The following is a 25835-nucleotide window of genomic DNA, read 5'->3' as shown; positions in this document are numbered from 1 at the left end:
GAGAGGGAGAGAGAGCGTCATCTGAGTGTATACAGTTCTGTTCTGTGTGTCTGTTTGATTTGTGAAATTAGAAGACCTTGTCGTTGAGCTGCCAAATATTACTTCGCTGCCCTGAGCTTGGCAATGTCCACGTCATCTATCATTTTCTTACGATGGACTATGTTGGCATGGAAACTTTCCAAAACCTTCTTAGTTTTTCATTTTTTTTGGTTCCTGAAAGCATTTGGGTTATTAGACAAATTAAGTATAAGGCCTTCTTTTGCTTTGCCGACTTCATTTTCATTCCTGGCGCTGGTGCTTTTATCATAAGCACTAGATAGTCATTAATTTATAGAATCAACGCCGGGAACATCTTTTGTGATCTCATATTAAATTTCCCCCCGAATCCACCCCTTGGCAAAAATTACTCACATCGTTAAAAAATATTTAATTAGGCTGTAGTTTATACAGGCTCACGGGGGAGTGGTGATTTGCATGCGGCAGGTCGCCCTGCGTACTGTGTGAGGGAGATTGGATGTGAGAGGGGTTCTGCGGGTCACAGGCTCAGCCAAGGACTACCATTTGCCAAGGTCAGGCAGGTAGCCGGGTGCTTCCCCTGAGTCCCGTCCAGCACACAGAAAAGACAGCTCCAATTGCCCTTAATTACTGGCTTCCTTTACGCCACTGGCAGTCTGTTTTTGTTTTAGAATACTCTCAGCTTCTGATGCCGACGATGCTGTAGTCATATCTGTGTTCCCCTTCCATTTGTTTTTGATCCAGGAGATACCCAGAGATATTCACTAGGGCCCTGTTATTAGATATTCTACATGAGCATGTGGTGTGATACCACTCTGGCATAGAAAACACACACACACACCGAAGATGGGTGCTGCTTTTGGCCTCTATTCAACATGATGCCAGGTTTATTTTCAACTGTAACACTTAAGAGCACAGGTCTCTTATTCTTCTGTCATTAGAGAGTTTGGAGGGTTTATTATCAAGGCTGGTGGGCCCTCCCACTTTTTTGGACAGCTGTTCCTAGAATAAGTCAGGAATTACAGTGCCTTCAGAAAGTATTCACACCCCTTTACTTTTTACACATTTTGTTGTGTTACAAAGTAGGATTAAAACTCATTTAATTGTCCTTTTTTGTCACCGATCTACACAAAATACTCTTATGTCAAAGTGGAAGAAAAATTCGAACATTTGCAAAATATATATATATATAAAAACATGAAAAGAAAACAGTAATATATCTTTCAATACAGTCAATACATGCTAGAATCACCTTTGGCAGTGATTATAGCTGTGTGTTTTTCTGAGCAAATGTTGGATTGTGCAACATTTGCCCATTATTCTATTCAAAATTCTTCAAGCTCTGTCAAGTTGGTTGTTGATCGCTGCTAGACAACCATTTTCAGGTCTTGCCATAGATGTTCAATTAGATTTAAGTCAAAACCGTAACTCGGCCACTCAGGAACATTCACTGTTGTCTTGTTAAGAAGCTCATGTAGATTTGGCCTTGTTTTTAGGTTATTGTCCTGCTGAAAGGTGAATTAATCTCCCAGTGTCTGGTGGAAAGCAGACTGAACCAGGTTTTCCTCTAGGATTTAGCCTGTGCATAGTTCCATTCCATTTATTTTTTATCCTGAAAAACTCCACAGTCCTTAACGATTACTAACAAACACATAACATGATGCAGCCATCACTATGCTTGAAAATATGGAGAGTGGTACACCATAATGTGTTGTGTTGGATTTGCCCCGAACAAACATAAAGTTAATTGTTTTGGTACATTTTTTGCACTATTACTTTAGTGCCTTGGATGCATGTTTTGTAATATTTTTTATTTGTATAAAGTTCCTTCTTTTCACTCTGTCAATTCATTTAGTATTGTGGAGTAACTATAATGTTGTTGATCCATCCTAAGTTTTTTCCATAAACAGCCATTAAACTATGTAACTGTTTTATAGTCACTATTGACCTAGTTTCTTTCCTCTCTGGCAACTGAGTTAGGAAGCACGCCTGTATTTTTGTAGTGACTGGGTTTATTGATACACCATAAAAAGTGTAATTAATAACTTTGCCTTGCTCAAAGTAATATTCAGTGTCTGCTTTTATTTATTAATTTGTATCTACTAATAGGTGCCCTTCTTTGCAAGGTATTGGAAAGCCTCCCTGGTCTTTGTAGTTGAATCTGTGGTTGAAATTCACTGCTCGACTGAGAGCCCTTACAGATAATTGTATGTGTGGGGTACAGAGATGAGCTAGTCATTCAAAAATCATGTTAAACACTATTATTGCACACAGAGTGAGTCCATGCAACTTATTGTGACTTAACCAAATTAACCACATTTTTGCTCCTGATCTTATTTAGGCTTGCCATAACAGAGGGGTGGAATAGTTATTGACTCTTGACATTTCAGCTTTTCATTTTAAATTAATTTGTAAACATTTCGAAAAACATCATTCCACTTTGACATTATGGGGTATTGTGTGTATTCCAGTGACCCAAAAATCTAAATCTGCAGTCAGCATGCCAATTGCACACTCCCTCAAAACTTGAGACATCTATGGCATTGTGTTGTTTGACAGAACTGCACATTTTAGAGTGGCCTTTTATTGTCCCCAGCACAAGGTGCACATGTGTAATGATCATGCTTCTTGATACGCCACACCTGTCAGGTGGATGGATTTTTTGGCAAAGGAGAAATGCTCACTAACAGGGAGGTAAACAAATTTGTGCACAAAATTGGAGAGAAATACGTTTCTTATGCATATGGAACATTTCTGGGATCTTTTATTTCAGCTCATGAAACATGGGAGCAGCGCTTTACATGTTGCATTTATAGTTTTGTTTAGTTTAGTTAGCTCCGGCACTAGCTATTCAAACCCAACAAGAACAGCAGTTTGCCATTTTAAGAAAACTGTCTTTTTTTCTACTTTCCTTCTTCTTTTTAAACTGCTGAGCTTTATGCCAAGTGTTATCAATGAGGGCAATGTAATATGAATCATTAATACAAGAATAATTATACTCTATCAAACGTGTAATATTCCATTTAGCTAATGTTAAACGCGGTAATTAATTCTGAACCCTAGAGCCAACATCAATTTATTGGATTAGTACTTCACAAAGTCACACCGATATTTTAGACATGTGTGGAGGGAATTTTTAGTAATCTGTAATGTTTCTTTCCTCGTGGGATTGTCCTCTACAGTGCATTCATATTTCATCATTTAATATGCATGTTTGAAGACTTGTTATTTATTTATTCATGATTTTACATACAGTTTACAGTTTTATTTGTAATTTTACATATGATAATTTTTCCTCATCTGAGTGTTGACTTAAATGCCTTTTAGTTTATATTAATAAAGTGGCCTTTAAAGGGGATGTATCGAAAAAGGTTCCTTGTGCAGTCACAAGTTATCACTCTGCCCCTCCTCGACTCTTTGTGACTACACAGTCTCCCTGTCTCTGGGGGTTTCTAAAACATACACACAGACATTTCATCATTTCAAGTCTGGCTGTTGATCATGCATGTGTGTCCCTGCTAAGGCCAGATCTGCTCTGATGGCGTCTGATGGCAGGCGTGATAATTACAAACAGGTTAAGCACTGCAGAGCGGAGGTGAGCCACACACACACAAACAAACACACAGACACTGCACTTGTTTGATGCCAGGGAGTAATTGTGTCATAATGAAGGGGTTGTCTCCTGGCAGAGGGGTCCCAGTGCTTTTGAACGGGGAGCGATGACAAACCCCTCAGGGTACAAAGGCAAGGGGTGGTTGGGTAAATGCGGGTGGAGGGGTGAGAGAGAGAGAGAGAGAGAGAGAGAGAGAGAGAGAGAGAGAGAGAGAGAGAGAAGAGGAGAGAGAGGAGAGAGAGAGGAGAGAGAGGAGAGAGAGAAAGAGAGGAGGCAGGCTGTCTATCATGTGATGATATTTGACAGTGGTGATTATTGCTTTGATGGAGCAGAACACTTAATAAAGGAAGATGACATTTCTGAAGCCCTACCTAATTAAGGGGCTTCCTTTTAAAACAAAGAAGTATGCCATTAAGTCCTTTTTATGTTTGGTGGTGGTTGAATCAGATATTTTCATCATTAATATGAAACTCTATTAGGAAACTCATTAAGTGGTGTCCTTTTTACTTTTGAAAAGCATACAGTCCTCTTCTTCCTTTTTTATGTTTGGTTGAATCAGGTGTTTTATATGAATATCTTCCTTCTTTCCGTCCTTCTTTCCTTCCCAGTCTGTCAGGAGTAAAAGGCGCAGAGGGACGTTCATGGGGGGAGATATTACTGCGTGACCTTCTACAGAATAAGCATGTTGCTAAGGGCACCAGGCCCAGCCGTGCACCGGCCCTGACGATAGCTACCACACCAGCCTCATTTACAATGCAAACGCAGCTGCTGTAATCCAAGTGTCCTTTCTGCAATCACAGAGTATAATCTGCTGCCTCTCTTGTAATAGACAACACTGGCCACTTTACTGCCCACGACGCCACACAATGAATATTTGAGCCTATATTATTTCTCCCCCGACTGTGCATTGTTCTCATCTGGGCATCAGCAAAGATTAAGGCAGATGAGTGCATTGTTGAGCCACTTGTGTGGAAAAGGAGGCTCATTCTAATACAGTTAAAATAGTCATTGGTCGTGTTCATGAATTATAATGGGCAACAAAAGGTTTGTCTGCCGCCAAAGCCTGTGAAAGAGAGATAGCTTTTGGCCTGATTCATCGCCATTCTGAAATAGATTTTAAAGCACTTTGTGTAATGCATTCACCAGCCAGTCAGCACTGGGCTGGCACATTCACGCTGACCGCACGGCCCGGGCTACTGTCATCTCTTATTATTGTATCTTAATCCAATTATAAATGGGATCTCTCATCCTTAGTCCAGTAATCCATGGTAGAGTGTTGCTCTTTAGGTTAAACACTGATGTAAAATGGTCTCTCTTTTCTAAGGGGGATGTGATTATGTCACTCCTTTGTCTGAGGGGAGATCCAGCCATTCGTAATCTGTAGGAGTTCCTAACCCCAGCCCAGCCGGCCCGGCCTGGCCTCCTCAACCTCCCCAGCCCTCTAGCCCCCTCCATCTCTATCCCCAGCCACCTCAGCATCCACCTCTCCGGCCCTCTGAGAGAATCTCATTCCCCTTGTTCTAGTAGATAGATAGAAGCCAGAGGCTGGGTCCCAAATGGCACACTTTCCCCTATATAGTGCACTACTTTTAACCAGAGCCCTATGGACCCTGGTCAAAACGTAGTGCACTGTAAAGGGAATAGGGTGCCGTTTGGGACGTAGCGGGAGACTCTGAGAAGACTTATTTGTAATGTACCGTCTTCTTCTTTCTGTTGCCTCCTTTTACTTTATCTAAAGATATATGCATTGTGTCATGATATCTCTAACAGAACTCTGTCTGTCTTTATCTAAAGATATATGCATTGTGTCATGATATCTCTAACAGAACTCTGTCTATCTTTATCTAAAGATATATGCATTGTGTCATGATATCTCTAACAGAACTCTGTCTATCTTTATCTAAAGATATATGCATTGTGTCATGATATCTCTAACAGAACTCTGTCTATCTTTATCTAAAGATATATGCATTGTGTCATGATATCTCTAACAGAACTCTGTCTATCTTTATCTAAAGATATATGCATTGTGTCATGATATCTCTAACAGAACTCTGTCTATCTTTATCTAAAGATATATGCATTGTGTCATGATATCTCTAACAGAACTCTGTCTATCTTTATCTAAAGATATATGCATTGTGTCATGATATCTCTAACAGAACTCTGTCTATCTTTATCTAAAGATATATGCATTGTGTCATGATATCTCTAACAGAACTCTGTCTATCTTTATCTAAAGATATATGCATTGTGTCATGATATCTCTAACAGAACTCTGTCTATCTTTATCTAAAGATAAATGCATTGTGTCATGATATCTCTAACAGAACTCTGTCTATCTTTATCTAAAGATATATGCATTGTGTCATGATATCTCTAACAGAACTCTGTCTATCTTTATCTAAAGATATATGCATTGTGTCATGATATCTCTAACAGAACTCTGTCTATCTTTATCTAAAGATATATGCATTGTGTCATGATATCTCTAACAGAACTCTGTCTGTCTTTATCTAAAGATATATGCATTGTGTCATGATATCTCTAACAGAACTCTGTCTATCTTTATCTAAAGATAAATGCATTGTGTCATGATATCTCTAACAGAACTCTGTCTATCTTTATCTAAAGATATATGCATTGTGTCATGATATCTCTAACAGAATCATGTCTATCTTGATCTAAAGGAATACAGTACATTCAGAAAGTATTCAGACCCCTTGACTTTTTCCACATTTTGTTACGTTCCTCATCAAACTACACACAATACCCCATAATGGCAAAGTGAAAACATGTTTTTGCAAATTTATTAAAAATACAAAACAGAAATACCTTATTTGCATAAGTATTCAAAATTGACTCAAAATTGAGCTCAGGTGCATCCTGTTTCCATTGATCATCCTTGAGATGTTTCTACAGCTTGATTGGAGTCCACCTGTGGTAAATTCAATTGATTGGACATAATATGGAAAGACACACATCTGTCTATATAACGTTCCACAGTTGACAGTGCATGTCAGAGCAAAAACCAAGTCATGAGGTCGACGGAATTGTCTGTAGAGCTCAGAGACAGGATTGTGTCGAGGCACAGATCTGGGGAAGGGTACCAAAACATGTCTGCAGCATTGAAGGTCCCCAAGAACACAGTGGCCTCCATCATTCTAAAATGGAAGAAGTTTGGAACCACCAAGACTCTTCCTAGAGCTGGCCACCCGGTCAAACTGAACAATCGTTCAGTGACCAAAAGTGACCAAGAACCTGATGGTCACTCTGACAGAGCTCCGTCCACAAGGACAACCATCTTTGCATCACTCCACCAATCAGCCCTTTGTGGTAGAGTGGCCAGACGGAAGTCACTCCTCAGTAAAAGGCATATGACAGCCCGCTTGGAGATTGCCAAGACGCACCCAAAGGACTCTGACCATGAGAAACAAGATTCTCTGGTCTGATGAAACCAAGATTGAACTCTTTGGCCTGAATGCCAAGAGTCACATCTGGAGGAAACCAGGCACCATCCCTACGGTGAAGCGTGGTGGCAGCATAACTCAATATTAGGAAGTTGTTCCTAATGTTTGGTATACTCAATGTAAAATGTAAAAATGAAGCATGGTGGTGGCAGCATCATGCTCTGGGGATGTTTTTTCGCGGCAGGGTCTAGGAGACTAGTCAGGATCGAGGGAAAGATGAACGGAGCAAAGTACAGAGAGATCCTTGATGAAAACCTGCTCCAGAGGACCTCAGACTGGGGTGAAGGTTCACCTTCCAACAGGACATCGACCCTAAGCACACAGCCAAGACAACGCTGTAGTGACTTCGGGACAAGCCTCTGAATGTCATTGAGTGGCTCAGCCAGAGCCCAGACTTGAACCCAATCCAACATCTCTGGAGAGACCTGAAAATAGCTGTGCAGCAACACTCCCCAAATAACCTGACAGAGCTTGAGAGGATCTACAGACAAGAATGGGAGTAACTCCCCAAATACAGGTGTGCCAAGCTTGTAGCGTCATACCCAAGAAGACTCAAGGCTGTAATCGCTGCCAAAGGTGCTTCAACAAAGTACTGAGTAAAGGGTCTGAATACTTATGTAAATGTAATATTTTAGTGTTTTTAAAAACCTGTTTTTGCTTTGTCATTATGGGGTATTGTGTGTAGATTGATGAGGGAAACAAACAATTGAATCAATTTTAGAATAAGACTGTAACGTAACAAAACGTGGAAAAAGTCAAGGGGTCTGAATACTTTCCGAAGGCACCATATACATTGTGTCATGATATCTCTAACAGAACTATGTCTGTTTGCTGCGTACTGTCCTGCATAGAAGTTCTTAGGTACGCATTTGGACCTAAACATGTTGGAGAGGTTTGTTGTTTTCATGACAGAAACGATTCAGAAGCTATTAAGCTATTACTAGTAAATAGTCATGGCTTAGTGATACCATTTTATTAAACAATGGTATGGCCGGTTTTACCTTTGTGATGAAAAATGTGAAGACGTGTTGAAAAATGTGTTTTCCTGGCATACCGCCCAGTTGACCTCTATGAAATGATTAACGTCATGATTTTCATTTCAAAGTTTGGACACTATCAAGTTTGACAACAGAGACCTAATTTGGTTTCATTCGTTTAGCTTGTCCTCTTGGACAAGGACATCGCCAAAACAAAGAAATAATAATGATAAGATTGTTGGGTAATAGGTTGGTTTATCTTTGGTTTTCGTATCTACCTTCATGCATTTGCTAAACTTGCCTCACGCTTGATGTAAAAGCAGCCTATTCGACAGACAGAGGATGTTCATCCCATAAGAATGAGTATAGAAATAAGAATGAGTAGATATAGAAATAAGAATGAGTAGAATGTGAATGCCCATGGTTAGAGGTTCTATATCTGTTCCACTCATTCTAATTCTATGGTTCATCATGCCATTTGATTCTAGTGAAACTATAGGCTATGTTCAACCACATTCATCAGCCTTCTATATTTTATGGTTTTAACATGTTTAATTGATTTTAAGCCATGATCTTGGCTAGACAGTAAGACACGCCAAATACCTTGTAAATAGTAAACACATACAGCTACAACAGCAAGTTCACTTCATGGTATTGGTGTATCATTTCACTTCTTAATCATTGTTTCTGCTTGGGATGATAATTTATGAAGGACTAAATTGCTTAAAGGGATTTGACATTAAAGGGATTATTCCCATGTAATCCTTTGGTCCCTGTAGACCCAACCTGATCAGTGAGCGCTGCATGGCCAAACACCACCAGCACACTTTAGGAAATACCAACACGCACACACACACACACACACACACACAAACACACTGAAGGAAATACCAACGCCATGCAATTGGATATTCAAGAAGGGGGTTCGTATTAGAGGCAGAGACATATTAACAGCCTGCTGGTTTTCCTTGTCATCCCCAATTAACGATGGCAAATCCTGTTTTCATCCTAGTAAATGAGAGTGTTTAAAGGTTAGGGGATTTCATTTATTTCATTTTATAACTAAAGCAGCTTGTAATTTTCTATGGGTGTTAAGTTTGAATTTTGGGAGGGGGGGGGTAGAATTAGGAATGGGAATGGTGTTGTTACAGGATCCTGTATACCTCTGGAGACACACACACACACACACACACACACACACACACACACACACACACACACACACACACACACACACACACACACACACACACACACACACACACACACACATAGGTTCAGCCTATTAGGAGAGTAAAGGCTGTTGTAAAAACAAGACAATATTCTCTGGACTGTTAGTATTTGTGTGTAGGTATGTGTGTGTGTGGGATGTTGCTGCATAAATACTAATAGTCCCTGTTCATGTGTCCCTCCCTGCAGGTGGAGCTGACAGGCAGCAGTGTGTTTGACTACGTCCACCCTGGCGACCACGTTGAGATGGCAGAGCAGCTGGGCATGAAGCTGCCTCCAGGCCGAGGCCTCCTCTCTCAGGGCACTGCCACAGAGGACGGCGCCAGCTCTGCCTCCTCCTCCTCACACGCAGAGACCCCCGAGCCAGGTGGGCTTTACAGGGCACCCGCCGCTGGCAAAGGGGGAGGAGAGGGAGGCAGATGGATGGGAGATGGTGGGGGGAGTGGGAGAGGGGGAGAGTTGGGGATGGATGGGAGACAGGGGGATGGAGTGGGAGATGGTGGGGGGAGTGGGAGAGGGGAAGAGTTGGGGGTGGATAGGAGATAGGGGGATGGAGTGGGAGATGGTGGGGGGAGTGGGAGAGGGGAAGAGTTGGGGATGGATAGGAGACAGGGGGATGGAGTGGGAGATGGTGGGGAGAGTGGGAGAGGGGAAGAGTTGGGGATGGATAGGAGACAGGGGGATGGAGTGGGAGATGGTGGGGGGAGTGGGAGAGGGGAAGAGTTGGGGATGGATAGGAGACAGGGGGATGGAGTGGGAGATGGTGGGGGGAGTGGGAGAGGGGAAGAGTTGGGGATGGATAGGAGACAGGGGGATGGAGTGGGAGATGGTGGGGGGAGTGGGAGAGGGGAAGAGCTGGGGATGGATAGGAGACAGGGGGATGGAGTGGGAGATGGTGGGGGGAGTGGGAGAGGGGAAGAGCTGGGGATGGATAGGAGACAGGGGGATGGAGTGGGAGATGGTGGGGGGAGTGGGAGAGGGGAAGAGTTGGGGATGGATAGGAGACAGGGGGATGGAGTGGGAGATGGTGGGGGGAGTGGGAGAGGGGAAGAGTTGGGGATGGATAGGAGACAGGGGGATGGAGTGGGAGATGGTGGGGGGAGTGGGAGAGGGGAAGAGCTGGGGATGGATAGGAGACAGGGGGATGGAGTGGGAGATGGTGGGGGGAGTGGGAGAGGGGAAGAGCTGGGGATGGATAGGAGACAGGGGTATGGAGTGGGAGATGGTGGGGGGAGTGGGAGAGGGGAAGAGTTGGGGATGGATAGGAGACAGGGGGATGGAGTGGGAGAGGGGAAGAGTTGGGGATGGATGGGAGACAGGGGGATGGATAGGAGACAGGGGGATGGATAGGAGACAGGGGGATGGAGTGGGAGATGGTGGGGGGAGTGGGAGAGGGGAAGAGTTGGGGATGGATAGGAGACAGGGGGATGGAGTGGGAGATGGTGGGGGGAGTGGGAGATGGTGGGGGGAGTGGGAGAGGGGAAGAGTTGGGGATGGATAGGAGACAGGGGGATGGAGTGGGAGATGGTGGGGGGAGTGGGAGATTGGAAGAGTTGGGGATGGATAGGAGACAGGGGGATGGAGTGGGAGATGGTGGGGGGAGTGGGAGAGGGGAAGAGTTGGGGATGGATAGGAGACAGGGGGATGGAGTGGGAGATGGTGGGGGGAGTGGGAGAGGGGAAGAGCTGGGGATGGATAGGAGACAGGGGGATGGATAGGAGACAGGGGGATGGAGTGGGAGATGGTGGGGGGAGTGGGAGAGGGGAAGAGCTGGGGATGGATAGGAGACAGGGGGATGGAGTGGGAGATGGTGGGGGGAGTGGGAGAGGGGAAGAGTTGGGGATGGATAGGAGACAGGGGGATGGAGTGGGAGATGGTGGGGGGAGTGGGAGAGGGGAAGAGTTGGGGATGGATAGGAGACAGGGGGATGGATAGGAGACAGGGGGATGGAGTGGGAGATGGTGGGGGGAGTGGGAGAGGGGAAGAGTTGGGGATGGATAGGAGACAGGGGGATGGAGTGGGAGATGGTGGGGGGAGTGGGAGAGGGGAAGAGCTGGGGATGGATAGGAGACAGGGGGATGGGGTGGCTTTTAATGAAAAAACTGATTGGTGTTAACATTAGAACGAAATGTGCCATCTTCAACATGGTTTCAAAAGGGAAAGCTTTTGGCATTTTTATGCTGTTTTGTAATTGCTTTACTTTGGTTATTTGAAAAGCTATTATGAGTTTGGGTGTTTGGCTGGCATACCTGATGTTGTTATTGTTTTTACAATAGAGTACAGACATTTTAGACCATGTCAGTACTGAGTTGCTGCATTTTATCCTTGTAGTGTCAAGTAAGAACAACAGTAGATTGATTTGGCTGTTGACTCACACTCAGACCAGTCTGGGGGGGTTTTCTGTTATGAAGGGTGTGTGTGTGACATGATACGTCTGATGAGTGTCTCCAGCAATGCCCCAGATCCTCACAGGGACAGTGGAGAGAGAGACTGTGAAGCCCAGCCGTACTGTAACACGAGCTTCTCCACCCTGCCTCCTTCCCCAATTTAATTAGAGAAGGAATTGTATAGAAGGAATGAAAAGAGGTGACATTCCTCATTGGGATTCTTTTCAGGCCTGTTATAGGCTTTGCCTTCCAAATGTTCCCATTTTCATTGTGTTGTACTGATGATAATTTAAGTATTAGGGGAAAATCCATTTATAAATTAAACAAAATGACTTGATATCCATCAGTCCCTTAGTTCATCAAGCTGTTCAAACAGGAGGAAGATTGGCTGGTCGGCCCGGGTCTTCGGAGAGACTCAGTAATTAGATCTGCGAAGGATTTATTCTTTGCTGATTGGGGCTTTAAATTAATTGAAGTTCCACATTTGTGGTTTTGTCCTTTTCGTGCCTTTTTTCCCCGGCAGGAGATATTTCACACTGGCAGAGCAGCGGAAGAAGAGAGGAGAGGGAGAGACTGTGTAGGAGTGCTTTCCGATGTTCATTTCTTTGGCGAGGAGAGAGAGAAATAAAGAGGGTGTCTAATGAGCGTTAGGGCTCCTGACATTGAGATTTATTTGTGTACACAGGGACTCATTATGAATGGGCTGTAGGAACAGAAAAAGGGCACCCAACACTTTCCCACCTCCACCACTTCCTGTCCTTTTCTCCTTTTTCTCCTTTCTCTCTCTGTCTCTTTCTTTCTCTCTCTCTCCCACTCTCTCTCCTCTCTCTCACTCTCTGGCAGCCAAGTGAAAGAGAAAGCGGGCAGTGTTTAAGGGAATGCCAGGTTTTTCCGTCCTCTTGTCACCTTCCACTTTACCCGTAAACACACACACAGACAGCGACCCCCCCCCCCCCCCCCCCCCCCCCACACACACACACACAACTCCACCACAGAGCTCCTGTTGTACTTCCTCTCTCAGCTCCTCCAACAGGGATGTCACATCTTCTTCCCCAGCCATACCTGCAGGATATAATAGTGTTATCAACAGTCTATTTTGCATACATGCAGCAGACTGGGATTCCTCCCCCTTCTCCTCTCAAGGGCATGTCAGCTTGGTAATAAAGCTGTGAGTGGGGTGTGTGTACGTGTCTGAGCAGACAGTCTTTTTCTTGGAGATAGTAATCCTGGGTGTTTGTCAACAAGGTTTCTCTGGTAAGTATGAGAGTGGAGCAGGATGCACTAGCGATGTGATTATTTACATTTGATGGTTAAGTGCCTTGCTCTAGGGCACATCGACAGATTGTTTTTTTACCTAGTCGGCTCTGGGTTTCGAACAAGCGCCTTCTATCTTCTATTTTATTATATGAAGAATCATTTTGGGGGTTATCATTTTCTGAGTAAAGATTGCAGGAAGGGAATAGAGGTCATTGAATATTTCACCCAATCAAGACGACAATATGGGTGTCTTTTAGGATGCCAGTATAAAATCGTTTTCAATAGTGTTGCACATGAAGTATTTTGGTCCAATCAAAGCAAAGCTTTGTGTGTTTACACTGAGGTTCCAGAGAGGCACAAATGGCAACTTCTTTTTCAATATATTTCTATCCATCAGTCTTCCTCAGGTCACACTAGGGAGTCATTTATTGATTGGTATTCATTTGAACTCCCAGTAATGTTCCCCCACAACAATCCTATATAGCATGTCTCTCAATATGAATGTTTTGGAACGTTTACGCCAAAGTCTAAGGAGGAGACGTAATTAAGTTTCAAGTTTTAACTTCATTTGCCATATGTGGGCAGCGGAGCTCTCGTATGAAAAACAACATTTTCTATTCTTATCACAGGAAGTAGTGTCCAGTCAAGGTAGTGCAGTTCGGTCTTACATCATTCAAATGAGTTCAACAATATTCTGTTCATTTAGGTGTAAAAAGAAAACTAATTGACATAAATAGTTCATTATGTGTCACAACAGTCTTAATTGTCCAAGGCATTGACTTATGTAAGGATCATAAGTCCTTGATTATTGTTGCTAATTATGCTATTAGTACAATGAATGTGAATAATTCTGTGTAATTGTACACATTTATCATAATTAGGAAGTTACCAAAGTTATTGTCATCTACATTTTACATCATGTAAAGGACAATTATCATTAGTTTCTCAAAAGATAGAGTGGCTGTGGAGCTGTGGGCAGTCGAGCCGGATGGGCTGGGGTGTATGTGTTAGACAGTGTTTGTGTATACTGGCTGGGGTGTATATGCGCTGGGCAGTGTGTGTGTGCGAGCATGTGTGTGTGTGTGTGCGTGTGTGTGTGTGTGTGTGCGTGCGTGTGCTTGTGTGTGTGTGTGTGTGTGTGTGTGTGTGTGCGTGTGTGTGTGCGTGTGTGTGTGTGTGTGTGTGTGTGTGTGTGTGTGCTTGTGTGTGCGTGTGTGTGTGTGTGTGTGTGTGTTTGTGTGTGCGTGTGTGCGTGCGTGCGTGCGTGCGCTTGTGTGCGTGTGTGTGTGTGTGTGCTTGTGTGTGCGTGTGCTTGTGTGTGCTTGTGCGTGCGTGCGTGCGTGCGTGCGTGCGTGTGTGTGTGTGTGTGGACTTGGTGAACTCCTCTCCCAGTAGGTTAGACCTTTGATTTGTGTGGATCTTCCTCTAGCCTTTAACAGGTGTCTGCTGCATGTGACATTTGAAATGCAAATAAAGCTCTTTGCCAAAAGCCCCAGAATCTACCCTTGACAAGCCAGAGCAACCCCCTCTCACACACACACACACACACACACACACACACACACACACACACACACACACACACACACACACACACATGCTCGCACACACACACACACACACACACACACACACACACACACACACACACACACACACACACACACACACACACACACACACACACACACACACACACACACACCTGGTATGAGGGTCTGAGTCGAGGGCAGGGTTCTCCACCTTGGTATGTGTAGAAAAATATCTGTCAGAACACACTATTAACTCCATAGACATGCACTGATCGGGCAAATTCAAATTCACACTTTTATTATGGATTTGCAAATGTGCTTCAATTAATTAAATAAAACCACTTTAACAAAGAAAGACTAAGTACGGTGCAATTATTATATTACAAAATTATTATACTAAAGCAAGAATTAGCCATTTAAAAACGGGCGTGCTCTCCGAGTTTAATTGGATTTTTCAGAGTACATAATGAGCAATCAGAGACTATTATTAGTAGACTTTTCTAATGACTTTTTTAACTAAGACTAGAGGAGGTGGATGTTCTGTTTACAATAGGGCATGAAAAAAGGTAATGGAAGAGTTGACTGACGACATAAGAGCTCACTGCTCTGATGTGAAATACATCTCATCCTCCACGTGAATATCTCTCATAGATATAGATTTTAATATCATGTAGGCTGAAATCAAACTTCTGAAGTGACATGTATAATTGAGAATATTATTTGACTACAGAGATTTGCTTCTGCTCTGCATGTGTGTGTGTGTGTGTGTGTGTTTTGGTGTGTGTGTGTGTGTGTTCGTGTGTGTGTGTGTGTGTGTGTGTGTGTGTGTGTGTGTGTGTGTGTGTGTGTGTGTGTGTGTGTGTGTGTGTGTGTGTGTGTGTGTGTATTCGTGTGTTTGAATTATCCCCAACCCCAGCTATTGTCCTGGGAAATAGGAGAGGAAGGAAACAATGACCTCCACCTGTTCTTGTGAATTAATGTTAGCCAGGAGAGGATGGGAGGGTAGAGGAGAGGAGAGGAGAGGATGGGAGGGTAGAGGAGAGGAGAGGAGAGGAGAGGAGAGGAGAGGAGAGGAGAGGAGAGGAGAGGAGAGAGGAGGGGAGAGGAGGGGAGAGGAGAGGAGGGTAGAGGAGGGGAGGAGGGTAGAGGAGAGGAGGGGAGGAGAGGAGGGTAGAGGAGGGGAGGAGGGTAGAGGAGAGGAGGGGAGGAGAGGAGAGGAGGGTAGAGGAAAGGAGGGGAGGGGATGGGTCAGGAGCTACCGTCTTCTCTGGTCCTACTGGAGGAAGGGTGGGGGCGTAGGAGGGTGTTTGAGTTAGGCCAGGCTCTCCTCCTGGCTGATAGACCTGCTGGAGCTGTTTATAAAGCGTGCAGACACACACACACACACACACTCGCCCTCTCTCACTGTCGCTCCTGGCCACAGTCAGCCAGAGAGGAAGTCTTCAGAGAGGCCCAGGGGCTGATATGCAGCCAGGTTGGCTGTGTTGGAGTAGTGTATAGAGGCTGGTTGGATAGGGTGGCAGGTTGGCTGTGTTGGAGTAGTGTATAGAGGCTGGTTGGATAGGGTGGCAGGTTGGCTGTGTAGGAGTAGTGTATAGAGGCTGGTTGGATAGGGTGGCAGGTTGGCTGTGTTGGAGTAGTGTATAGAGGCTGGTTGGATAGGGTGGCAGGTTGGCTGTGTTGGAGTAGTGTATAGAGGCTGGTTGGATAGGGTGGCAGGTTGGCTGTGTTGGAGTAGTGTATAGAGGCTGGTTGGATAGGGTGGCAGGTTGGCTGTGTTGGAGTAGTGTATAGAGGCTGGTTGGATAGGGTGGCAGGTTGGCTGTGTAGGAGTAGTGTATAGAGGCTGGTTGGATAGGGTGGCAGGTTGGCTGTGTTGGAGTAGTGTATAGAGGCTGGTTGGATAGGGTGGCAGGTTGGCTGTGTTGGAGTAGTGTATAGAGGCTGGTTGGATAGGGTGGCAGGTTGGCTGTGTTGGAGTAGTGTATAGAGGCTGGTTGGATAGGGTGGCAGGTTGGCTGTGTTGGAGTAGTGTATAGAGGCTGGTTGGATAGGGTGGCAGGTTGGCTGTGTAGGAGTAGTGTATAGAGGCTGGTTGGATAGGGTGGCAGGTTGGCTGTGTTGGAGTAGTGTATAGAGGCTGGTTGGATAGGGTGGCAGGTTGGCTGTGTTGGAGTAGTGTATAGAGGCTGGTTGGATAGGGTGGCAGGTTGGCTGTGTAGGAGTAGTGTATAGAGGCTGGTTGGATAGGGTGGCAGGTTGGCTGTGTAGGAGTAGTGTATAGAGGCTGGTTGGATAGGGTGGCAGGTTGGCTGTGTTGGAGTAGTGTATAGAGGCTGGTTGGATAGGGTGGCAGGTTGGCTGTGTAGGAGTAGTGTATAGAGGCTGGTTGGATAGGGTGGCAGGTTGGCTGTGTTGGAGTAGTGTATAGAGGCTGGTTGGATAGGGTGGCAGGTTGGCTGTGTTGGAGTAGTGTATAGAGGCTGGTTGGATAGGGTGGCAGGTTGGCTGTGTAGGAGTAGTGTATAGAGGCTGGTTGGATAGGGTGGCAGGTTGGCTGTGTAGGAGTAGTGTATAGAGTCTGGTTGGATAGGGTGGCAGGTTGGCTGTGTTGGAGTAGTGTATAGAGGCTGGTTGGATAGGGTGGCAGGTTGGCTGTGTAGGAGTAGTGTATAGAGGCTGGTTGGATAGGGTGGCAGGTTGGCTGTGTTGGAGTAGTGTATAGAGGCTGGTTGGATAGGGTGGCAGGTTGGCTGTGTTGGAGTAGTGTATAGAGGCTGGTTGGATAGGGTGGCAGGTTGGCTGTGTTGGGGTCATGTGTGCTCAGATGTGATACTCTTACACAGGGGCAGCTGTCTCAGATTTGTATCTACCATACCGCCGTCCTGCCTCATTTATAGTCTGCTGGTGAAATTGCTCTCTTTTAGATGTCTTGTAGCCCAGAGTCCATATTGTTCTTTGGTGGTGGGGGCAGCAAGGCAATACCATGTAGTCATATTGTACAGGCTATATGTGGAGTGTACATTTCACAGATGTGTATGTTCACAAATGTGGTGAAGGGTTTAACATGGCATGTTGTGACGGTGAATACTGTAGCTGGTGGCTAGTGACAGTGGATCCCATCCCAGTTCAGTCCAGCCCTGTCTAGCAACATCAACCAGCTTCGGTTTATTCTCGCTCACGTCTCCGTCTGATTAGGAATGCAAATCCAAGTGTTTTGTTCATCTGTCTCTGTCAATACGAGGATATATTCAATTAAATAAACATCAGTCTTTGTTGTGATGCCCCCCTCTCTTTCTTTTATCTATAGGAACAGTCAGTCTACAAAGCAGACAGAGCTTATGTTACTTAGAATGAAAATGCCAATGGAAATAAGGAAATGTGTTGCGTCTTGTGTACTCGCTAGGAAATATGATATTTGCTGTCCAGTATTTATTATTTGAAACATGCCTGTGACAAAGATTTCTGGATTTAGCGTTTCATTTTCATGTCGGTTATTTTCAATAAGGAGATAGGAAGTGGGATTTATGCTCGTTTCCTGTGACTGTGAGATGTGGTCTCCATCCCAAATGGCCCCCTATTCCCTGTATGGGCCCTGGTCAAACGTAGTGCACTAAATAGGGAATAGGGTTCCATTTGGGACACAGTAGTGGACTGTGCCATGGCATTGAGTTCAGAGCAACTCTTCTTCTTTATTATTATGAAGAAATTCCCTTAGGGGATCTCACTTCACAAACCTGCTGTGGTAATTCCAACAAACTAAAGGTCAAGAGAGCAGGATAATACGTATTGGAATATATTATTTTATTTAAGAAATAAACACTATAGCAATTTCCAGAATTAAGTCAGAAGGAATTGCAAACAACCTACAAAAAATATCTTGCTATTGTCTTTACTACTGTAAGTGTGACTGAGATTGCATGTGGTATTGAAAGTAGTTGGTTTTCCTATATATAAATAAATATAGCTACCTATATGAATTGAGATTAGTGGTTGTTTAAACAAAGCTTGTACTGTGTGATTTCTGTGAATGATTTACCTGTCTTGGTTTCCTAATTTAACACTCATAAAGCTCCTAACAGGGTAAAAGTCGTAATATAGTCCCTTGATTTTCTGCTTGCAGGGGGAAAAAACCATAAGTTACCTTAGAATGATGAAAGTACATATCAGTCCATCAGATAGATTCTCTGTCAAAGCATCAGTGTGGGTGTTGATGAACTAGGCATCGTAAATAAAGGCCTACCTGGCTCCTCGATCGCTAAGACAAATGTTTTTTAATCATCTGATGTGTTCATTTATCCCAGGGCTCTAACTTTAGCCTTAAATTAAGCCTCTTGCTAAAGCATAACTTGATTTAAAATTTTTAATAAATCAAAATACCCATCAATCATGGCTAGCCTTCGTGTGGCAGCAAGTCTTTGATAAAATGATTCACTGCTTGCTGTATTTTTCCTTACAAAGCACTGAATATATTGTAGTTTCTGTTATGCTTATAGCTGTAGTTTTAACCCAGACTTTATTCATAGACCCCACTTTTAGATATGAAACTAGAGTGTATTGATGAATTATGAGTGTCGTTCTTGCTTGTGTTATTTATCAAATGAACCCCCTTCAACAAGCCCATTGTCCCCGCTGTGCCTCGTCCACTTTTTATAGAAATTCTGTCACTTACAGTTGGCAGTGACTGTGCTCAGTTATACATATTTGTCGTTAATGCAGATCAATGTCAGACAAGGAAAGCGTTGGAACAGCGTTCATCTGAAAGCTGACATCTCAACCCTTCTGTAGTGCAATTATTCAGGTTGCAGGTGCAGCCAATTATGTAGTATTATCTAGAGTCCGTCTGTGTACAACGCACCCCTCTGACAGCTAGTCGACTGTACATGAAGACAATGGCTTCTGCTGTAACCCCTTAAAAAGCCCTTCCCACATTACTAAAAAGACTTATCAATGCTTTTGAAACGGCTGTGCGTTTCCATCATCACTCCTCCTAGTACCCGGAGCTGCTCCCAGGCGCTATCAAACCGCTCGGGCTCGTTGCCTACATACGCAAAACAATCCCTAAAGAGGAACAAAGAAACTAATGACAGCTTAGCCGGCCTAAAAGATTGAAAATTCTGTCACGTTGAAAGTACAAGATCACTGGAGGAGAAAGGCATCAGAGCTTTGAAAGACAGAGGCAGGATCAAGCAGTCTCCAGACTATTAGAAGCCAGTTTTATTTAAGCTTATTTGGCTGATAAGGTTGTCAGAAAAGGCTTTTTTATCAGCCTAGTGTAGTAGGGAGGCATTACCACACTGCTCTGTTCCCATGCAGTGTAGAGAGAGTGCTGCAGTGCTTTGTGGGAAAGGCTTTTGATAAAGCTGCCACATGTTTTCACACAGGAGGAAAAGCCACTTTGGAGTTCAGCTCTCTGATGTTAAGCGGTGGAGAATAATAATACACTGTTGAGAATGGGGACCCTCTTGTTTATATATTGTATTATTTTCTTCATATGTAGACAGAGCTTTATTGTGTAATCTGAACAGTCTGCATTGGTTAATGTATTGTCTTTGAATCGCTCTGTATAAGAGAAATACGTGGTCAGAGAAGTAGTAATCTGGCAAGACAGAGGGTTTCTTAGACTTCCCATCCGGGAAGAGAAAGGGAATACAAAATAGTAGCCATTGCAGTCGCTCTGTTTAAAAAAAAAAAGCAATTGAGTTCTTTTTGCAGTTTGCGGAAATGACAAACCATGTCCCTTTGAATATCGCAGAGGGTGGAATATCAAAGACCAAGCATGTTGACAGAAAACGCAAACAAATAACAGTCATATTGTCCGACTCCGCCAACGACTCCTCGCTCACAAATAACGGCCTTCTAGAATTGTACATTGGGAGTGTTAACTTATCAGACATGAAATATCGGGATGTCTGAATGACCCTGTCTAACTGGGTAGGAATGCATTGGTATTCTGTTAAGCTCTTATAGGCAAGATGGGTCACTGTGTTTCTCAGGCATTTATTCATGGAAAAGGAACTGCTGCTGCAATCTGACTTTCCTCCCTTTTAAATACATCTTTTAGATCATTCACAGGAGTAAATAATGGCCTTATTTGCAGCTTTGTGCGCTATTTAGAATGCCCTCTCTCAGAGCTGAATTGCTTTTTGTTGGGCCTAAATTTCATATATATATTTTTGTTTAACTAGGTGCTTATAAGAGCCGGTAGTAGATAACAACAAACAGCAAACGGGTCTACTCCCAATAAACTGGGAAATTATCGCTTCTGCTCTTCCTCGTGACACAATTTGTCAAACCTGCTGATAGGAAACAAATTCTATTCATAAGGTTCCCCTCCTCCCGTCAGCATCGGTGTGATTCGGTAGCAATTCAATTATAGTTTTGTGAGATAGTGAGCCCAGAGAGAGAATCCAGGCTGACAAGAAATATGACAGGACAGTTACAGAGTGTTTATGCAATTAAACTTTCACTGACAATACCTGGCGAATGATGAATGCCTGGGCTGAGGTGTGTGTGTGTGCACAAGCAATGTCCCACAAGGATTGCACATTTTTCATTATTTTACAGCTGCTCTGATCTTCCAGGGCTGGCCGGGAGCTGTTGCAGGGAGGGAGAAGAAGTGAGAGTTTGGAGGAGGGAGAAGGAGAGGGGGGTTAAAAGAGTGGGGGAGAGAGAGAGAAGGAGATAGGGGTTAAGAAAGAGAGTGGAGAGAGGGGGAGAGAGAGAAGGAGATAGGGGTTATAGAAAGAGTGGAGAGAGGGAGAGAGAGGGGGAAAGGGAGAGGGCCTAGTAGAGAGAGGGTGTGGAGGGGTGTATAAGGGGGATGGAGTGTGGGGAAGGGAAAAGCTTGTTCTATTGTTGAGAGGACAGAAGCAACGAGTGACCCTCTTAAAACAGAGATAGGGTTTTTAAACGTGTCAATGACGTTAAAAGAGGACTAGCTGTTTCTTCCATAAAAATGACTGTGTTGTGAGCACTGAAACTATAGCACTTTAGGTTAGAATGACTTTACATTTAGTTTATGTTTAGCAATTACGTTTAGTATGGGTATTTTGTATTTGATTTCTTCACACTCATACAGTGTGTAAAAGCTACACCTGAAGGCTCAAACCCAGAGTAAAGTGTCAAGGGAGGCACCGCAGTTTGGTATAATCATAAGATTATCTTATGTGGTGCAAAAAATGTATTCCGTGTTAACATACAATCCAATTCTCAGGCAGTTTGCATTTCATTTGTTATCAGACAGTTGGCAAATTCAAATCCTATTTTAATAGAGTAGAAATGATTTCAAAGCTACTCTTTATCTAATGGAATCTGAATATTTTCCGTCAAAGAGACTGACAGTATCTACATGGGATGTCAATATTCATAATTGCATGATGGTGTGTAGAGTCTGTTCCTATAGGACTCCTGTGATGATGTACTGTGTCTTAAATAAAATATAGGGCCAGGTTTGTGTGCCAGCTCGCTAGCGCTCAACACTCCTTACGTCTCAAACAGCACCCTATCGGCCCTGGTCAAAAGTAGTGTACTATATAGGGAATAGGTTGCCATTTGGGACGCAGCCCCTACTGGCTTCCCCTTCATCCTGTCTTTGTCTTCTACCTTAATCGTGGTAGTCTTCAAAAGCCCATTAAAAATAGGGAGCGAAGGCATGGAGGAGCAAAGAGTGTCGAACACAAACACACATTGATAACACACATCTGTCTGTTCTGTGAGATGAAAAATTGCATTTCACGACAGAAAACGGGCGACCTCGCTAGCGTTACCTGCATAGTGAAGTACAAAGAAGCAAGATCTACAATGATGTCATGGTAGAACGCGGACTAAAAGACAGTTGCGAAAATGTAACGAGACAAGGGATGTTAGAATTATGTTGTGTGATAGCTTCTCTGTTTATATTCTAGTTAACAAGGTCGTTGTGACCTTGGAAGTACATGTCTTTGTCTACTTTGTCACTGGCTTCATTTGCTAGTTATCAGCCCTACAGACAGAGCCCGGTAAATGTTATTAGTGTGTTAGTCAATGGTTGGCATTCCACTGAGGGTTTCACCGACACCAGTTCGTTTGTCCACAGATCAGAATTTAGGAGAGGTGTTCATTTTAATTAATCATTTGTCCTTCAAACAGTCTAGTTTCTCTCCTTCGTTATACGTTGGTTCTCCACAGATAATTAGGTCCCATAGTTCAGCTAATTCCACTTGAGAACTGGCTGTAGCCACCTGCTTCTTTTGTATGGGTAATCTTTGTCTTGTAAGATTCTGTCCCCGTAGACTATTGCAGCTCATGAAGAATGAGAAAATGTCTCTTCCCCACAGTGTCCTCCGTGCACTTGCCTAAAATTTTAATTGTATGCGTACAACACATTCTCTCTCTCTCGCACGCACGCACACACACACACACACACACACACAGACAACCGCACACACACACACATACTCTCTCTCTCACACACACAAATACACACACCTTGGTGTGATAGGGAGGTGTTGATTTTTAGGTGTATATGGATCTGAAAGGGAAACTAATCCTATTAATTCAAAGTGAATAACAAAGAGTAGCAGGCCTTTTCCCATGTTGTTCCATTTATTCAACCTGCTAGTGTTTTGTTCTTCCATCATAATTATTTCCCAGTCAGATCCGCACTGATTTCCTGGTGGACTTGTGTACCTCAGACTAACTTATAGAACAACGGAGCTGGGATAATTCACACTATTCCTCTGGGGTGGAGTTCTCCGTTTTTTCAAGGACATTTTTATTACAAAGCTGATGGAATTTGCATATTAATTCATTTCTTTCCATTTTTAAGATTAAATGTTGTCAACATGTATCAGTGCAAGGCTTTGACAGAGCTGATGAAATGGGTCAGTCAAGCTTGAACATTTTGGAGTATAGCAGCCATCTGCAACCTCCGAGCCCCCAGTGCCAAGCGCTCTCTGTCTCTCCTGCAACTTGATTAAAGAAAAGGACTTTGACTGGGGAGGGGCGGCGGGCGGATAGGAAGAGGGGAAGGCTAAAATGATATGCCAAATTCTATCAACTTGATTAGACTGTCATTAGAGGCCGTCGATTCATAAAGAGCATTTTCATGGTTTTTTTCTTCTTTTTTTAGATAAAGACAAATACGATTTCCTTTCTAATACATCCCTTGTGCTTTTTTTGTATCTATTATCACACCAATAGACCGACCATCTGCAGCTCGAGGCTTCACCTATTTATTCTCATTCTGAATCACTCAAGAGTGAAGTCCAGTCCACTATCCCGCGTGATTATACGTTTCCTCGGCAGCACTACATTGATTAACTTAAACGACTGGCAATGAGCAAACCAGTTTTCAGAACTGTTTCATGTTCACAATCATAAATGAACACAAATCCCTGGCTATGTCTTTCATATGCTGGAGTCAGTGCTGGAGTCAGTGCTGTACTAGGCACTACACAGTAAGTAGCCCTGTCTCTGTTTATCTTCTCATCCCATGTTCATTAGTTGTGACTAGAGTCTCTGTCTTGACAAGTGTTATTGCTGTTCCGTCCTCTTCCGTCCTGTACCGTCCTGTACCGTCCTCTTCCGTCCTGTACCGTCCTGTACCGTCCTCTTCCGTCCTGTACCGTCCTGTACCGTCCTCTTTCGTCCTGTACCGTCCTGTACCGTCCTCTTCCGTCCTGTACCGTCCTGTACCGTCCTCTTCCGTCCTGTACCGTCCTGTACCGTCCTCTTCCATCCTGTACCGTCCTGTACCGTCCTCTTCCATCCTGTACCGTCCTGTACCGTCCTCTTCCATCCTGTACCGTCCTGTACCGTCCTGTACCGTCCTGTACCGTCCTCTTCCGTCCTGTACCGTCCTGTACCGTCCTGTTTGGTCCTGTACCGTCCTGTACCGTCCTCTTCCGTCCTGTACCGTCCTGTACCATCCTGTACCGTCCTCTTCCGTCCTGTTCCATCCTGTACCGTCTTGTTCTGTCCTGTACCGTCCTCTTCCGTCCTGTTCCATCCTGTACCGTCCTGTTCTGTCCTGTACCGTCCTGTACCGTCCTGTACCGTCCTGTTCTGTCCTCTTCCGTCCTCTTCCGTCCTGTACCGTCCTGTTCCGTCCTGTACCGTCCTGTACCGTCCTGTACCGTCCTGTACCGTCCTGTTCTGTCCTGTACCGTCCTCTTCCATCCTGTACCGTCCTGTACCGTCCTCTTCCGTCCTGTTCTGTCCTGTACCGTCCTGTACCGTCCTCTTCCGTCCTGTTCTGTCCTGTACCGTCCTGCTCTGTCCTGTACCGTCCTCTTCCGTCCTGTTCCGTCCTGTACCGTCCTGTACCGTCCTGTTCCGTCCTGTACCGTCTTGTACCGTCCTGTACCGTCCTGTTCTGTCCTCTTCCGTCCTCTTCCGTCCTGTACCGTCCTGTACCGTCCAGTAACGTCCTCTTCCGTCCTGTTCCGTCCTGTACCGTCCTGTACCGTCCTGTACCGTCCTCTTCCGTCCTGTTCTGTCCTGTACCGTCCTGTTCTGTCCTGTACCGTCCTCTTCCGTCCTGTTCCATCCTGTACCGTCCTGTACCGTCCTCTTCCGTCCTGTTCTGTCCTGTACCGTCCTGTTCTGTCCTGTACCGTCCTGTTCTGTCCTGTACCGTCCTCTTCCGTCCTGTTCCATCCTGTACCGTCCTGTACCGTCCTGTTCCGTCCTGTACCGTCCTGTACCGTCCTCTTCCGTCCTGTTCCATCCTGTACCGTCCTGTACCGTCCTGTACCGTCCTGTACCGTCCTGTACCATCCTGTTCTGTCCTGTACCGTCCTGTACCGTCCTGTACCGTCCTGTTCTGTCCTGTACCGTCCTCTTCCATCCTGTACCGTCCTGTACCGTCCTCTTCCGTCCTGTTCTGTCCTGTACCGTCCTGTTCTGTCCTGTACCGTCCTCTTCCATCCTGTACCGTCCTGTACCGTCCTGTACCGTCCTGTTCTGTCTCGTTCCATCCTGTTCTGTCCTGTTCCGTCCTGTTCCGTCCTGTTCCGTCCTGTTCTGTCCTGTTCCGTCCTGTTCCGTCCTGTTCCGTCCTGTTCCGTCCTGTTCCGTCCTGTTCCGTCCTGTTCCGGCCTGGTCCGTTCTGTCCTGTTCCGTCCTGTTCCGTCCTGTTCCGTCCTGTTCGGTCCTGTTCTGTCCTGTTCCGTCCTGTTCTGTCCTGTTCCGTCCTGTTTTGTCCTGTTCCGTCCTGTTCCGTCCTGTTCCGTCCTGTTCTGTCCTGTACCGTCCTCTTCCATCCTGTACCGTCCTGTACCGTCCTGTTCTGTCTCGTTCCATCCTGTTCTGTCCTGTTCCATCCTGTTCCGTCCTGTTCTGTCCTGTTCCGTCCTGTTCCGTCCTGTTCA

The 25835-nt window shown here is 44.7% G+C and overlaps 1 protein-coding gene across 5 annotated transcripts in view; it reads left to right on the top strand.

Annotated features, from left to right (window-relative positions):
* npas3 (neuronal PAS domain protein 3) overlaps positions 1–25835 on the top strand; it is a 343109-nt gene that overhangs the window by 286841 nt on the left and 30433 nt on the right. For all 5 annotated transcript variants that reach the window (XM_029729734.1, XM_029729736.1, XM_029729735.1 and 2 more), the window contains one exon: positions 9495–9672. In XM_029729734.1, the coding sequence (XP_029585594.1) occupies positions 9495–9672 (178 nt within the window). The remainder of the gene's footprint in view (positions 1–9494; positions 9673–25835) is intronic.

This window comes from Salmo trutta, chromosome 33 (genome assembly GCF_901001165.1).
Source record: "Salmo trutta chromosome 33, fSalTru1.1, whole genome shotgun sequence".
In the NCBI taxonomy this organism is placed as follows: Eukaryota; Metazoa; Chordata; class Actinopteri; order Salmoniformes; family Salmonidae; genus Salmo; species Salmo trutta.
Note: the sequence above shows the minus strand (reverse complement) of the source record. Positions and strands in the feature narration are given on the sequence as shown.